The sequence below is a fragment of the Haliotis rufescens genome, unplaced genomic scaffold (assembly GCF_023055435.1).
Source record: "Haliotis rufescens isolate VD_foot unplaced genomic scaffold, xgHalRufe1.0.p SCAF_10, whole genome shotgun sequence".
NCBI classification, from domain to species: domain Eukaryota; kingdom Metazoa; phylum Mollusca; class Gastropoda; order Lepetellida; family Haliotidae; genus Haliotis; species Haliotis rufescens.
In genome coordinates this window covers 23,730,264-23,748,506 of record NW_025963780.1, presented here as the reverse complement: position 1 = coordinate 23,748,506, position 18,243 = coordinate 23,730,264, and the positions used below count along the sequence as shown (strand labels likewise).

At 38.5% G+C, this 18,243-nt stretch overlaps 2 protein-coding genes across 6 annotated transcripts in view; one reads left to right on the top strand and one right to left on the bottom strand.

Moving 5' to 3' along the window:
• Positions 1-9,154, bottom strand: part of LOC125376359 — a 91,076-nt gene extending 81,922 nt beyond the window's left edge. For 2 of the 5 annotated variants that reach the window (XM_048388369.1, XM_048388375.1), the window contains exons 1-4: positions 8,825-9,154; positions 8,329-8,497; positions 6,229-6,676; positions 776-859 (exon numbers count right to left, since the gene is read on the bottom strand). In XM_048388369.1, the coding sequence (XP_048244326.1) occupies positions 776-859; positions 6,229-6,646 (502 nt within the window). In that variant the 5' untranslated portion in view covers positions 6,647-6,676; positions 8,329-8,497; positions 8,825-9,154. The remainder of the gene's footprint in view (positions 1-775; positions 860-6,228; positions 6,677-8,328; positions 8,498-8,824) is intronic. The other 3 variants (XM_048388371.1, XM_048388372.1, XM_048388373.1) reach the window with 3 other exon arrangements.
• LOC125376710 (oxidoreductase NAD-binding domain-containing protein 1-like) overlaps positions 1-10,933 on the top strand; it is a 31,507-nt gene extending 20,574 nt beyond the window's left edge. Inside the window, exon 3 of the mRNA XM_048388415.1 lies at positions 10,575-10,933. Coding sequence (XP_048244372.1) covers positions 10,575-10,741 — 167 coding nt within the window. The 3' untranslated portion in view covers positions 10,742-10,933. The remainder of the gene's footprint in view (positions 1-10,574) is intronic.
• The last annotated feature ends 7,310 nt before the right edge of the window (positions 10,934-18,243 follow it).

Sequence of the window (18,243 nt, the reverse complement as noted above, 5' to 3'; positions counted from 1 at the left end):
TGTTGTCCACAAACACGACCTCGTAGCCTTTGTCTCTGTACTGTGAACCTAACACAAGAGCCATCGTTGTCTTGCCTTCTCCCGAAGCCCCGCAGATGGTCACATGTCCAAATGCCTCCAATTTTTGTTTCACGTCTTTGTAGGGTTCAGTTGGAAGAAAAATCTTCTTTGCTTCGTCTGTGCGCAAATCAAGGGTACCTGTGGAGGAATGAAAACTATTAACCATCCCAGCAAATACTTGGATGTTAAAATTAAACTACAAAATAATTGCTAACTAAATCTTCTTGTGTTAATTATTAGGGGGAACAATTCATCTGGATTATACATCACACAGATGTGTTCCTGACTTAGTGTACACAACTATATTCATATTTTATAGCCCTCTTCATTCAGTCTTGTTAATAATGGCAATGTTTGCCATTTTGCCAGTTTCAACCCTCTTCAACAAATTCAACCAAATTTAAATCTAAACTTTTACTCTGATACAATACCTCTCTGTGTTAAGCACTTACGCCACCTCCATAGGAGGTCACATCATCAGAAAATAAGCACTGATCTGCTCTGAGAAGTGTTTAACAGAGTCTGGCACAACATCATTGTCAATACTTCTGGAGTTAGTATACACTACTCCATCACCCATTACTACATGAGGGTGGCATTTGGGACAAGGGGAATAAAATTCTGATTGATGATCGGCACCACCTTCTCGCTGAGAATGGTAAGAGTCTTGCACAAGATCTAGTAGTTTACTGACCCTTCAGCCATGAACACTCACCTCTCCCAAGTGTTCCTTGTCCGGCCTGTCCAGTGATGATGTTCAGAGTGTTCGCCACCTGGAAGCCACCTGAAGGATGGTCACCTGTCAACACCAATATATGAGGAATCATCGGTAACCAACATTTGAATTGATCAGATATTCTCTTTACACATTGAATAACATCATTTAATTTTATTGCAGTGCTCAAGAGTGGAGTGTACATCATTTTGAAGTTTTAGGTTCTTTAGATAATAATCTTATCCCAGCAATAACAATTGCTTTAGACCAAAACATGTAAATCATGAATCAAGTTAATAAGCTACACATTAAGTTCAGCAGATAAGTAATTCTTGAATCATCTTCAACAGGTAATAGCCAAGTTCATTATTACCCGAATGAGAGAAGGGGAGAGAGAGGGATGGGGTTCATTACATTTGATCAAGAAATAATAAATGGTCTTTGAGTTATGCTCCGGAAATAAACCCTGGCCTCATCTATCTGAACCTACACTCAATTTATTGTGATGGAAACCAAACGAAGAAATTTCAAAAACTTCTAAATAGTAAAAGGCACCTGTCAGTTCAAGGTTAGATACTGTGCAACATTTGATCAAGAACTATGGAACAGTCTTTCACAAACAGGCAGACAGCAGCGATTCCAATATACCGCTACCACTTCATGGCGGGGATGACAAGTACGGAATGTGATATTTGGAAGGATGGACAGACAGTACCGATTCCACTGCCTGGAAGGGATAACACGTATGGAATAAGTAATTTTTGCATGATGATTGCAACAGAAACAAGAAAGAAAGTTAACAAAGGTCACATACCCGCGTTATCCCCGCTGGTCAACAAAAAATAGTAAATAGTTTGTTAATTAATGAAATATACCTGTTGCTTTAAGTCAGAGGAACTGCCCTTTCCTTTGCAACCCCATGAGGATGCATCATGTTTGAAATGAACGCATGTTTTTGCAAATATATTTCAATCTAGTGTGGGATAACCAATGGTTAGCACAACATACTTTCTTGATGCTTCTTAATGTGTCCATGGAAACGGCAAAAATTAAAAAATTCAGAATCCTCAAACTAGCAAAAGACACAAGTACCCATTGTGGTAAATGTGTGTAGCAAGTTTGGTGCATGGTTAAAAAGTTATTGGCCGTACAAAAGCTCGGACGGAAGGACGGACGGATGGAAGAAAGGACAAACAGATGGAACGCTAAGTCTCATCTTTCCTTGTAGACAAGAAACAGCCACTTTATCAACGTTTCTAGAAGGCCCCAGTAATCAAAATATACCACCACACAAAGTGCCTCCACAACCTCATACCAGATCGAAGCACCTTGACATCCATTACACAGCACAACGCAATATTCCTCCACAACCTCATACCAGACTCAAGCACCTTGACAATCAGTACACACCACCACGCAATGTGCCTCCACAACCTCATACCAGACTCAAGCACCTTGACAATCAGTACACACCACCACACAATGTGCCTCCACAACCTCATAACCAGATTGAAGCACCTTCACAATCATTGCACACCACCACGCAATGTGCCTCCACAACCTCATACCAGACTCAAGCACCTTGACAATCAGTACACACCACCACACAATGTGCCTCTACAACCTAATACCAGACTCAAGCACCTTGACAATCAGTACACACCACCACACAATGTGCCTCCACAACCTCATACCAGATTCAAGCACCTTGACAATCAGTACACACCACCACACAATGTGCCTCTACAACCTCATACCAGACTCAAGCACCTTGACAATCAGTACACACCACCACACAATGTGCCTCCACAACCTCATACCAGACTCAAGCACCTTGACAATCAGTACACACCACCACGCAATGTGCCTCTACAACCTCATACCAGACTCAAGCACCTTGACAATCAGTACACACCACCACACAATGTGCCTCCACAACCTCATACCAGACTCAAGCACCTTGACAATCAGTAAACACCACCACGCAATATTCCTCCACAACCTCATACCAGACTCAAGCACCTTGACAATCATTACACATCACCACGCAATGTGCCTCTACAACCTCATACCAGACTCAAGCACCTTGACAATCAGTATACACCACCACACAATGTGCCTCCACAACCTCCTACCAGATTGAAGCACCTTGACAATCATTACACATCACCACGCAATGTGCCTCTACAACCTCATACCAGACTCAAGCACCTTGACAATCATTACACACCACCACACAATGTGCTTCCACAACCTCATACCAGACTGAAGCGCTTTGACAATCAGTACACACCACCACACAATGTGCCTCCACAACCTCATACCAGATTGAAGCACCTTGACAATCATTACACACCACCACTCAATGTGCCTCTACAACCTCATACCAGATTGATGCACTTTGACAATCATTACACACCACCACACAATGTGCCTCTACAACCTCATACCAGATCGAAGCACCTTGACAATCAGTACACACCACCACACAATGTGCCTCTACAACCTCATACCAGACTCAAGCACCTTGACAATCAGTACACACCACCACACAATGTGCCTCTACAACCTCATACCAGATTGATGCACCTTGACAATCATTACACACCACCACACAATGTGCCTCTACAACCTCATACCAGATTGAAGCACTTTGACAATCATTACACACCACCACACAATGTGCCTCTACAACCTCATAACCAGATTGAAGCACCTTGACAATCATTGCACACCACCAAGTAATGTGCCTCTACCACTAACCACTAGTAAATGTGGAATTCTGTATGTAATGAGTCAACAGTTGAATGTTCTTTAAGAAGCATACATTGTTTACCAACTGAATGGTTTTCGAATTCTGACCTGGAAATCAACCCGTTCCCCAATGGAGTCTAGGTCCAACTTCTTTCCATAAAAATTGTAAAAAATAAAAATTCGTAAAAAACAAATATCAAAAGGCACCACTTCAGTATGTGCCTGATAGCTTTGTCAAGTTTCGATCAAATACACTGAATGGTTTTCAAATTCTGCCCCTGTAACGAACCCCATCCCCAATTGATTCTATGTCCAACTTCATTCCATAAAAACGTATATATTTTTTTTTAGAAAAATCCCAAAATATCAAAAGGCACTACTTCAGTATGTGCCTGACAGATTTGCCAAGTTTCAATCAAATACACTGAATGGTTTTCGAATTCTGCCCCGGAAAAGGAAATGATTACGGACGGACAGACAGACTGGCTGATTGCTATTAGAGGTGTAACGATATGGGAGGGTCGCGATACAATGCCTATCGCGATGCAGTGTTTACTGGTACAAGCTAAGCCAAGTTGATGTCTTTCTGCTATCTAAAAGATGTGACAAGTACAGTTGAAGAAGATATAAGGTGTTTATTTACTGTAAATAGCAAATTGTCAGCAATACAGTATGTTTTACTGAAACAACAAACTGGCTTTGAAACTGTTAAGCGTATTTCATGGGCGCGCACCCCCCCCCCCCCCCCCCCCTCCCCCCTTTTTATTTCGAAAAAAAAATCTTTATTTCTGTATAAATTACCACCAAAGACAATAAATAGATCTTACCTGTGCACCCCCCCTTTACAAAAAAGCTGTATCCGCCCATGTATTTCATGTATTTTCTTGAGTATAGCGCGCACCAATGTATAATGCGCACGCCCCTCTTGCGGGTTCAATATTTTGGAAAAAAAGAAATTTGAATATTATGCGCAGAAAAAATTTACATTGTACCCCTTCAGCGAAGTCCGGCAAACGAACGGGTGATGAGAAACTTTGTCAGTACAAGTTCTAAATTTGAGATAAAAAATCACCAGACATGTTGATTTACCGTTTAAATTGTATTTTTTGTTCAGCTAGGCATTGTTTTATATCCAGGGATTAAGATTACCTTGTGTATTTTCTCGTAAACTAAGTGGGACACAGCAATCAGCTGTACATGTACACACGTTTTCTTGGAATATACCGGTGATTCGGTCAAGACACACCCAATGATATTCCAATATATTGTTAATTTAGATGCAGCTTTTAATAAACATATTTAAAATTATAATAACCCTAAGCGAAGCAGCTGATCGCTATTCCCGGGTATTATTTTTTACATGGAACCAGTCTGACCCTTCACCGTCAAGGCTCCCGTGATCGTGAGAATTACGTGTTGACATAGAATCGTGCAACAAAAACAAATCTGACTTTTAACGAATCAAAGTATGGCATTTATGATATATGTATCAATTCTCTGTCAACAAAAATTCCTTTCAAGGCGTCAATAGCGGTAATCTGACCGTGGTTGCTGTTAATAACGGTGAGTTGTGCGATCTTCCGATCGCTTCACACACGATTTCGCCGAAAATAATTAAAACAATATTAAAAGGAATTTTGAATAAAATTAATGAAATAAGTTACAAACATGAGTCCAGATATACAAAGAAAACTTTTTTATAGCCAGACAGTGTAATTACATGAATAATTTGCGAACTTCAGTATGGATTTGTTGACATGGTATTTCCGGTGTTACGTGCTCACGGTAATGTCTTTCCATGGGGGAAAAACATCAAAACTCATTAATTCGTGTATAATGCGCAACCCCTTCTACACAGCTGTGTATTTTGGAAAAAAAAGTGAGCACTATACTCAAGAAAATATGGTAGGTAAAACTGTGTTATGAATATATCGTATGTATCGCGATACATGATTTCCAAGTCGATGCATCGTATCGTGGGCTGTGCATCGGGATACAATACTCTATTCGCCGTATTACATCACTAATTGCTATATCCCCCTCGCATTATATGCCTGGGATATAAATGTGCCTCTACAACCTCATACCAGATTGAAGCACCTTGACAATCATTGCACACCTCAACGCAATGTGCCTCCACAACCTCATACCAGATTGAAGCACCTTGACAATCATTACACAACACCACACAATGTGCCTCTACAACCACATACCAGATTGAAGCACCACCACACAATGTGCCTCTACAACCTCATACCAGATTGAAGCACCTTGACAATCATTACACACCACCACACAATGTGCCTCTACAACCTCATACCAGACTGAAGCGCCTTGACATTCATTACACACCACCACTTAATGTGCCTCTACAACATCATACCAGATCGAAGCACCTTGACAATCATTGCACACCACCACACAATGTGCCTCCACAACCAGATTGAAGCACCTTGACTCTAGCTTACATACTGAGAAACCTACAGGCCCTCGGGAGGATATGTACTAAATTTGAGGATGACTAATCAATGTGTGCATGCGTGCACGTCCGAGCTACATAACACTACTTTATTTTTCCTATATTTTTAAGAGATGGACATAATTCACTTGATGAATCAAATTGTAAATAGTGTTCCTGGGTAAATTATTTTAAAAATGACAAACAGGGTGACATTTTGGGGGGCAACAGTGACACCCACCTGTTCTTAATCTTTTCACTGGTGGCTGGCTCACTAGCTCAAGGTCCTCCTCGGTCTCAGCTGAACCAGCCAATACCAGGTGACCTCCAGGTTCCTCGTCTGAACTGACCACGCTGTTTCCAGAGTCATCCTCTGTTGTGAAGATTTCCCCAGCTGAACTTGCCATGTCAACATCAGAAATAGCCAAATGTCCTTGAGGCTCAGAAGTGTCCATGTGACCTTCAGACTGCTCACCAGAAGTTGCCATTTGACCTTCAGACTGCTCACCAGAAGTAGCCATGTGACCTTCAGACTGCTCACCTGAAGTTGCCATTTGACCTTCACACTGCTCACCAGAAGTAGCCATGTGACCTTTAGACTGCTCACCAGAAGTTGCCATTACCAGATGGTGTCCACAGTCTTCATCTGTACTGGCCATCACAGTTCTCTTCACATCGCCATGCACTATCTGTGAAAATGGAGGGGAATCTAATCAAGCTGTGACAATAAGTGAAGCCAGTCCGACATCATTGTGTCATGGGTACTGTAGCTCACCAGCTGTATATCAAGATTGCAGGTCATCATTTCAGTATCCCATTTGGGTTTTCATGGTTAAAACTTTACTTACAACACACTTTTTATAATGTCCTCTGTATTGAGCAGAGATTTCTTTCATTAGGAAAAGGGTTTTGTTGTTTATATTTACAAAAACATTGGTATTTTTCATTCTCACAATGCATCCTCCTATCTCATTTATGAACACTGTCCATGATATAACAAGAGTACCACACGTTCAGAACATTCTTCTTTGATGTAACATTTGAGGAGAATCAAAGAATTTGTGATAACTTCTTTGAAATGACCTCCTAATTTGTTTAATATGCTGACAAAAGAGTAATGAGTGCTATGTCATATTCCAAAGTCCTATTTCTCTGGTGTCTACAGACACCCAGAAATATTCACAGTAACTGTCCAAAAAATGAAAGACTATCTGTAAAAAAAATACATTCCACGTCAAACCAAGAATCATTTTTTTAAATATAACGTATCCTAATATAATTGGTTGATTTACATTAGTTTTTTTCTTTTTTATGGTATTATTATTGCATGTCTACCAAAGATAAATTCCAGATTCCAGATGAAGCCTTCTCATAGTAATTATTGTGCATGCAAGGGTTCAGCTTTCTGTCTTGGGATTGCCGAGGGTCAAAATTCATTCGTGGTTGTGAAACATACTTGACAAAGTTCAGCTTCCTCAGTTTTGGAAGTGATGAGTTTAACTGGGCCAAAAATACATTTGAAAGGACATGGTCATAACGTAAGACCATCTCCTTGGTCTAGAGGTAGAGCGTCAGTGGTTCGATCCCTGGCTGTATCCTACCAAAAGACATTAAAAGAAGGTACTTGTCACTCGGCCCGACACAGTAAGGGGCTAAAACAAGGACTGGACAGCTTGGGTCAGTATATTGTTTCTGAGTGGTGTATTCATGTTAAACTGCGGATTGGTATCTAGAGGGTTAGCACTATAAAATCAGCATTAGTCCGGAGTAGTACAACCACACGCACATGCACATACACAATTTGGGACGTGACGTTAAACACCATTTCACCTCACATCAAAATATGAAGGTTAACCAAGGTCAAAATGTACAATATCAGAAAAACAGAACTTTTGAGTGTCAAAAATTGGATTTCAACGTCTTGAACATATTGGGATGTCATCAAGCTTCAATTCAATCAGTGTCACACCAGAGAAGATATTCAGGAAGCACAACAGACAAGGACAAACAGACTGACCTCAAAATGGCGGCCGTGCTCAAAGTTCGATGAACATTTTTGTGAGCACTTTATAGGACTGAGACACAATAGCTTGTATGATTCATGCAAAGTTTCAGATTCATATGTTTGGCAGTGTAACGACAGATGGACCAACGGCGGCACAACGCTCACAAAATGAACTCAACATCCCGAGACACTGTCTGAAATCTGCTTGAACATTTCTGTATGCTCATGCTTCACTCCGGACGTTTTGTCGGCATGCCTACGTGTCTGTTACACAGACTCAGATTACAGTGTACATATTACCAGCTGATAATATAATACTATACTAAATATACTCACGGAACACTAAGTCTTCAACATGTTGAGAAGTGGGAGACTGGTACTTGAAACAGCATCCTGATTGGTCTACCTGTACTTCCGTTGCAGTGCGCGGTGGAGCGAATCCTACTTTCGCTTTCACTTTCAGCATCTTGCTCGATATACAGCAACAAGAAGTTCGCGTCCCGTCCTAAATATGATACCATCATATCAATTGTCCTTCTCTTACTGCCATTAAAAAGTTTTTTCGTGAGTTCATTTTTCAAAACTGGCTTTTTGCTCGCTTTTCTTAAAGAAAACTGAAAAACGGGAATACCCAAACTATTAATAGCTTCGTCCCGCAGTGTATAGTAATAGTTAATTCCAATGGTTGTTATTACAGATACAGCCTGGTTCCCTTGGTATGCTACGCTGGCGCTACACTATGCCAATATAGTGTTATATAAGAGACGGGACCCAGCTTACACTATGTAGCGCCAGCGCGGCATACCCAGGGAACCAGGCTGTTTCAACTTACTGAATGAAGAGATGGAACCCAGCTTCTGGCCAACACTCCACATTGACTGGTTCCGGTTCGTTCCTGCACGGACCAAAATTATATAGGCCCGTAGTTACTGAGAAGACAAATATAGAGAAAACAAACTAACACGATCAGTAAACGAAAATTGCCAAAACACTTCGCCCCATTTTCCACAAACCTGTTTCCGTGTTTTATCTGTGCCGCATAATCGGCTCATGAAACAGGACTCGTTTGCGAAATTCATGCTTATTCATTGTCCAAACGACCTTTGAGGCGGATTCGATATTCGATTTATTGATACTAGTATCTAAAGTCATTAAGTGATATCAATATGTAGGGAGGAAATAGTAAAATGGCGCCCATTGCTAACAATCATTGTTGCCTAGGGAGTTTGTGGAAACAAGGTTTGTGCGTGATTTGTTGTCTCGCGGAAATAAATATTTTGCCAATAACTGTTGAATTCTAAAACTTGTTGCAGCGTATCCATATATTTGTTCTTTGTTATAACGTGTGGTACATGCGGAATTATATGCACCGTCGTAGGTACACGTAGATAAAGTTAGTTCTACACAATGTAACATGGAAAATGTCGTCCGTTTACATTCACTTTCTATACCATAAGCACGGCCTTCAGAGAAACGTTCTATTTGTCGATACATAATATTGATCTATACCAGTCCACTTTTGGTAGGGATATTTGTATATTTCCATTATACACAAAACTCATTCTCATAATAATCATTGTTGCCTGAGGATTTTGTTTGAACAAAACACTTTTTGTGCGTGAATTTGTGTCTTGCGGAAACTATCTAGATTTTTTTATTGATTTTTATTATACATGAGATATAGACAATCATATGATTCGATTCCCAACATGGGCAGAAAGTGTGAAGCCCATTTCTGGTGTCCCCCGTCGTGATATTGCTAGAATATTGCTAAAAGCAACGTAAAATCATACTCACTCACTGATTCCCTATTGGTCCTGTTTTTCAGTGAAGTACAAGTCAGATCTTCAAAGCCTTAAACATTTGTTAAAACCACTTTAACAGCAAGTGGGAAACCTTACTGACAGTTGCTGCAGATTTGAGCTGAGCAGGTCTACAGCTACATCAATGGTGACACCATGCTAAAAGCCCAATATTCCAGATGCCAAAACAACTATAATAGTTAATGTTGTGATTCATTCTAAAACTTAATAAATACATTTTGAACAAAGCCAGTAAGTGTACATCATATATCTGATAATTCTTATCTTCCAGCAGTAGGCTTGTGTTATCCTATTATTACAAGCAGATTCTATTTTTGACTTAACATAATGGGGGCGGTTTAGGTAGCCAAATGGTAAAAGCATTCACTCGTCACGCCGAAGACCCTGGTTCGATTTCCTACATGGGTACAATGTGTGAAGCCCATTTCTGGTGTCCACCGAAATAATACAATGACAATATACTGCTGGCATGTTGCTAAAAGCGGCATAAAATCAAACTAACGGTGAAAGAATATGTTGTTTGTGGGTTTCAATCCCAAAATCCCCCTGATTATTACCCATGATTCAACAGCATTGTCACGGGTTTAGCCTTAGTGGAAACATCTATGACAGTGTCAGTTGCTGCCAAGCCGTCCTTCTCCATAAAACGGGCGGAGGGGCGGGGTAGGTTGTGATGTTGGGGGTCAAAACAAATCTCACGTCTTCAATAGTTTAATAAGGGATGTCAGCGAAATGTATGTTTTATCTTTATTCTCACAGACAGTCGAATCAAAGAGCAGCACATACACGAAGTGACGGACAGGTTGAAACCAGGGAAGGTTGAGTGCTACCTGTGTGGTCCATCCCCCATGATAGCAAGTATAGAAACAATGCTTAAGGCTTGTGGCATCACTGAAACCAGCATTCACTACGAGAGATGGTGGTAGATGCTCTGGGATTGTATATTGGAGGAGTATCATGGCATTATGGAATTCCTATGGTATGTTTTATTGAGTTTTAAGCACATACCAGTTGTGCCCTTGACAAATGTAGTGATAATTCCAATGAAGTGTTGCTGTATTTGTCAAAGGAATTCCCATGAAGCTCTCAAAAACCTGAATAAAATCTTTGATCACTGAGCAGTCTCAATTCTTATTGATTTACAATTTCAGGTTTTCAGGTAACTGTAGTACTTTTCCCTTGATAATTCAGGGTGGAACTGGTCCCTGTACTGCATGCTTGTGGTACGAAATCATTGCTTTACTGCTCTGCTATTACTATCGGACATCTACTGGTCGCTGACACATAGCTACGATTCACGCCTTCATAAGCTTCTTCAGTAGATGTTGAATTTGCCCCGTCCTTCACAAGCTCCGTCACTGTACATTACAGAATATCATTTAACCTTATACCCCCTTGTTCCCGAACCACTTACCTTCAAGTACACCCAGTATTTCAACTGAAAATGAATTTTGTCAAAAGGACTGAACCTGTCAAAACAAAGGGGTCGAGTTTACTGTTGGGCCAATGTGTCTAAAATTCTTAACCTCGACAGAGACAGCAAACTCACAAAACTCAACTTCCATTTATGCTGTTTATGCTGTTTGCAAAGGCGATTGGTCAAATACTAAAACATAGTTATGCATACAGTAAACTACGGTTATAACGAACTCAAGGGACCACTAATTTTAGTTCGTAATAACCTTAGTTCGTTACAAGCATACGTAAAGCATATATGCAACAAATGGATACCAGTTCGTTATAAGGGTGTTCGTTATAAAGGTAGTTTTCTATACTTACAATTTGCATGAAAATCCTTTCCTACTGCAACAGGAATAATAGTAGATTATATGTGGATACAGAACACACACACCCCCCACCACCTCCCATGGGGTGTCTATGATGTCATTGACCTATGACCTCCATATGACCTGGCCTTGACCTCTGACCTCATTTGATATTTGTGAGGTCACACTATTGTCCTAGGTCAACAGTGAGTTGAATAGGTATTGTCCTTAGGTCAACAGGGAGTTGAAAAGGTACTGTAGTCAATCGCACCTCTGTCAATAAGGTATTGAGACCGAATTGAATAGCTATTTTAGGGGAGTTGACAGAATAACTCATTAATATGCAAATGTATGCATGACGTCACAGGTCAAGTAGGTTAATAAAGGGTCAACTGACCAGATGCAACCATGCAATTAATTACTTGACCATTTGTTAACCGTAGAACACGGGATAGTAATGAATGTCCCTATATGGAAATGTTACTACGACCGGGGTTGGGTTGGGTCTTGACGCAGAATGGAATGTCATTGTGAGTACATTTTTTTTTTTTGGGGGGGGGGGGGGGGGGGTCAACTGATCGGATGCAATCATACAGTTAATTACTTGACCAATCGTTAAACGTAGAACAACACGTGTCTAAAAACAAGGTGGCGGACGTTGGCATGCACGCTCACAGGCGTCACGTGACCTCGGTCAGACTTAATTTTTTCTGATACAGACTATACTAGACTCCGTCCGACAAGTTAAACGCTTGACTGCACCCTATACCATGGCCAGCCACCCACCAGTAGATGATATAGTCCGTTCTACATAGCGTATACATTTGTAAACACATCCAACTAAGCCTTATCTTTCTTTCTTTTTCCCCCTTGGAATTAGACACAGCATAGTTTTGAAGTACAATGGGAAACGGCGTAGTGTACCAACTTATTATTTTAATAAATTGAACCTTGATACTTTTGTATTGTGTTTCTTTTCTCCAGAGCTGAAGGTTGAGTCACGTGATTTATTAATGAGATGCCATTCTCCATATAAGAAAAATCATACTTTTGAGGCAAAGCAGGCGTAAAAAGTCATATCATCCAAAAATACCTCCCACGGTAGATATCCCTTGTGTGAGATCAAGCGATACCTCCTTGGAGATATCCCTACAAATGATGTCATTTGATTGTAGCAATATCTCCAGCATGACATCATATCGATTGTACCATCACTGTGACGTCACAATTGTCAAGCAGCAGCATTGTTCTGGCTTATGGCAGCCCAGAAAATGTCAATAAAACATTTACAAAATAACACTCTAAGTTACCTGAGTAAACTTCTTTTCCCTAGTATGAATAATCTCTTACAAGAAAAACTCCCTTCAGTGAATCTACAAGTAATGATGAACTCAAATCTTTTAATATGTAAGGACAGACATGCTTTCAGTAGATGTGTTTTGATTCATATGAATACAACGTTATGTTTTAAAACAATAATTGATGAATGAGTGTGACCAAAGTGAGGGCATCAGGTATTTGTGTATACCTCAAACCAAAATCTCAAAAAGCTTTCATCAAAAAAGATCTACGTCATCAAATGTTTAACGTTTGTCTTTTCGACCACAAGCAGAACATGGCCCATTTTATCAAATTCGATTTAAACACATCACACTTTTCACAGACAAAGTGGTCAAATTGGCTTTGACACCTCAAGATGATAAGAGGTACTTGTTGGCAGATGGGATCGAATCTCGACCCTATGGGTTTAATTCTATTTAGAAATTTGTAACTTCTAAGAAAGTATGACAAGTGTCGAAGCAAACAATGGTTACATCATCACGAAATGAAAATCTCGAGTGGGGTGTGATCCTTGAAATGTGAAAGATATTTATGTATTTTGTGTTTGGTTGTTTGGTTGTTTTTTAAATCATTAATTGTGAAAAACAAATTGGTAAAGTTCATAAAAGATATTATTTCTTAAAAACGTAAGCTAAGTTGTTCTTTTTATGACAGAAACATCAACTTGTATGAAACAAACTGAAAAACAAAAGTTTTTGTTTGATAGAAAAAAAATTAAACGAGAAAATAAAACTTGCATGAATAAAAATTAATAACAATGTAAATTTGTTTTGCGTGAGTGAAAAAACACATTCGTGCATCAAAAAATAAATAATGTGTAAATTTATATATGACAGAAAAAAATTTATTAACAAAGTATTAATTTTTTTTGCATGATAGACAAATAAAACTTACATAAGAAGAAAAAATAACATGCTTTGTTTTCTATTCACAGAATTAGTGGGGGGACAAATCAATTTGAAAACAATTCAACCCATAGATATATGACATGGGAAAGGGTACATTTGAATCTGCGTCTTGCCGTGAGAAAACTCACGAATAAATCCTCATCGTGGCTTCAGATTATTTAGTGAAAAAATATGTTGAAGTAAAATTTATATTTTTGGGCAAAGTCTTTATTAAGTCATAGACCAGACAAGGCCACAAGAAAGTATTGTATTCATTGACCATCCCACAAGGATGACAGATTGCAAGACAGTAACACTCTTGGTTCGTAGGTATCAACCGAAGCACGCAGGATTCACTGCATCAGATAACCACATTGGTGATGCAGGCTTTCCTCCATCCATAAACCTTGCCGCCGCGATATAATTGTAAAATTGTTGAAAACGGTGTTAAACCCTAACTCCCTCACTCTCTGATGCTTCTGTCAAGAATATATATTTGTTGTGAAACATTAAACAGAATCAGTCGAATTGAGTGAAGTGAGTGAATTATTATTATTCTAGTGATGCTTCGGACAAGATCACTGTCAGTCTCATAGAAGACTAACTTTTAAATATTCATTTTGTAGGTAGTTAACAAGTCTTGGAAAAAATTGTCAAGTCTGTACGGATCAGACAAATTACTCCCTCAAGTGGGTTATGGTCAAAAGAGATCACACAGTTTGGTCAATCAAAGCTCAATGTATATTCAGAAACAAAAAACAAGTTTGGAGTCCCTGGTGTAAAAAGATTAAAATACTTGGAGGTGTACTAAAAGAAACGAATAAAAATATTTTCACATTTGAGAACGAATAGTTATCATTTTACCTATTTTGACTTTTGTTCATGTTTGTCAGTTGTCTCAACAAGAAAATGACAATCAAAAGGAGTTGATGATTAATGATTTCCCTTGGTCTGTCATTCATGCTATCCTTCAAAGCTGCACCGATAAAGGTTGTTGTAATACTTTGTCAAATGATCAGTTGTCATAAATACTGATAATGAATTTCATAAATAGGCAAGAACCTTTTGAACTTTAAAGATAAGTTATACGATTAAGATTAGCAAGTTACAACAACCTTTATTTGACTATCATAACCAAACTAATGTCTTTTTAAAACAAAAACATTTTATTTTTTAATTTGTATAAACAACTTTTTACTTTACAGCAATCAAAAATACAATGTGAAAACTAATCATAATAATTTAAATACCTTGATCTAAAAAAATGTTTTTGTTATCGAAAGTATTTTGATTGATATCATGTTTTGGTGATAAATTTTGAGATTTTAAAGGGACACTGATCTAACGGACTGGTTGTTGCCTTTGTTATTGTTTTTCCCCCGTGAGTACCCGGATGATACGCAACGCAACTGAGCGTGACCAGAGACTGGGGTACTGTCTGCAAGGACAGCTAAATAAACTTGGAGGCAGGAGGCAATATTTGTTTTACGCATTTTTGAACACTGATTGGTTAACTGTGATCTATAAAGATTTCGACAAAGGGCGCATGTTAATTCATTTCTTCAGGCTAAACAAACAGACAAAAAGAACATATATATCTTTTAAAATATTTGATTGTTACTGAGACACGTGACATCGAATAAGTTTCTTTGTACAGCTGCAGACGAGTGGGATATTGTTCCTTTGTGTGGATATTCACGGATACATTCCTCGAACAAGGAAGCTGCCTAAAACTTATACACATAAATTTGGTAGGTTGTAATTATGATATCTGAATTTTGTTTTCCAGACCTTCATTTGAACCGATTCGTTCTTGTTTCTCTACGTCTTGGTTGGGAAATTCTTCAATGCGCGATAGTCGTTGTTGTCACAGGTCTTTTCCTTTGTAAGCGTGTATATATTACCGTCAATTTGTAAAATGTGATTCTCTCAGGCAATTTATAAAATGTGTAAATATTTCAGTCATTTTGACTAAAAAATCTGTCCAGATTGATCAAGACGATCAAAAGGGCCTACACACATCACAACAGATTATTATGTAGGATTAAAAGCCAAACAACTTAGAAATGTACTTTTCAACGTTACATTTTCAGTCTCTTGATGACATTAAACATCAAAATGTTTGGAATTCGTTGTCATGATAATACAGATGGAAATGTTTTTCAGTCACTTTATAAAATAACTGAATATTTAGACGTTTAATACATGTGTTACACATTTGACAGTAAAAAAATATACACACTATAAAAAAGCATATGCTCAGGTGAAATATATACGTTGTGTTGCAAGTCAAAATAGTGCAAACGAAAATCGCAAAATTACCAAGCAAGTGACTTATCAAAACTTCGTCACCATTGCCAATGCCACTCACAAAGATACCTACATTTCTTTATTATCTCGAAAACTGTATTTCATTTTGTTGATCAATGTGACCATACGCCCTTATTACTACCCATAAAAGTGACTAATGCGCTTACGAATGGCGCAGCAGAGGTCGCGAACTAGTCTAGATTTCTGCTATACATCCGGGTACTCACTGGGAAAAAACAATAACAAAGGCAACAACCAGTCCCGGGGAATTGCGTTAGATCAGTGCCCCTTTAATATGATTATGAAAATGAAACACTTCTCTTTTATTATAAATGTACATATATGGATTACAACTTTTTGATCGTTGAGTAGCCACGTTTTGATGTAGATTCTTACACCCATATTAATTAACCGCGTGATTGTGTTTGTATGTACTTTTACACATCAAAGCGATAATGAAAATACATCGTATTAATTTATATTCATAGAATACAAGAAGAGACGTGGTTCTTAATAATTCTCATTCTAATTGAAATTGAAATTTTAAAAATTGAAAAAGTAAACAAAGAAATTGTAAATTTTTTCAATTGAAAATATAAAACTCGGTCTCGTGAGAGAATGAATGAATGAATGAATCATTCATGAAGTTTATTTCACTTCTCAGACTATTTCTTGATGACCAAAGTCCGCTTTTTACAGCGGACTTTGAAAACTAAAATTGTTCATTATGAAATAATAACCCTTGGCTTAATTTGCAATTTTTTTTAATGAGATGTCCATATCTGTACACATCCGTAAATAAATACAAGAACAAATTTAAACACAGTGTAAGTAAACTTCTAAGAAGTAACGCTAAACACTCACCTAAAGATTTTTGGAAAGTCTGAAATCCAAACCTCGAAGCCCTGTAACATGTAAAGCGAAATAAGGCACCTGGCATTGACCTCATACAAAATGACTACTTAATTGACAGTATCGATTTCCTTGGATAGGTTTATGTAGATTTATTTAACATGATCTTTACCACAGGAACTGTACCCGATGTTTGGCTTACAGGAATTATTAAACCAATATATAAAAATAAAGGTGGCATATCAGAACCAGGCTCTTACCGTCCCATTACTATTCTTAGCTGCATTTTAAACAGTAGATTAACAAAATTCCTTGATAGAAACAAACTTATATCTTCTTCACAAGCAGGGTTTTGTAAAGGGTTGTCAACAATTGACAACATCTTTATACTTCATACTATTTTTAATATCCCCAAACACACGAAGAAGAAGCTCTTTTGTACTTTCATAGATTTCACCGAAGCCTTTGATAACATTTGGAGAGTTGGACTTTGGCATGAAATGTTGCATCATGGTATTTGAGGAAAATTTCTGACACTCGTTAAAAATATGTATGGAAATATATAATCATGCGTGTTACATAATAATGACATATCCGAATACTTTCTAAGTATGTCGGGTGTACGTCAAGGAGAAAACCTTTCACCATTACTGTTTTCAATATACTTAAATGATTTAGAAGCACATCCCATATCACATGATTGTGATGGTGTAAAAGTAGAATATGTCGGTGATAATGGAATATTATGTGCACAATTATTTCTTCTTCTATAGGCAGAAGATACTGTGTTATTCGGAACAAAACCCACTTTCTTTACAATATACTCTACAACATGGAAACTGACTGTTAACATAGATCAAACAAAAATTGTAATTTTCGGTTTAGGTGTAGCAAGACAAACGAAATTATCCTTTTATTTTGGAGATCAAGAACTCGAAATCGTTGGTATAAATGTCTAGGTATTCAATTTCATGGTGTTGTGTTTAGGGTGAATAGCCACATCCCTGGTGTAGATACAGTAGGGGGCTTCTCCATGTGGTCGTCACCGGGTCGCTAACACTGTTTTGACCATGATATGGTGTTGTGTTCAGGGTGGATAGCCACATCCCTGGTGTAGATACAGTAGGGGGCTTCTCCATGTGGTCATCACCGGGTCGCTAACACTGTTTTACCATGATATGGTGTTGTGTTCAGGGTGGATAGCCACATCCCTGGTGTAGATACAGTAGGGGGCTTCTCCATGTGGTCGTCACCTGGTCGCTAATACTGTTT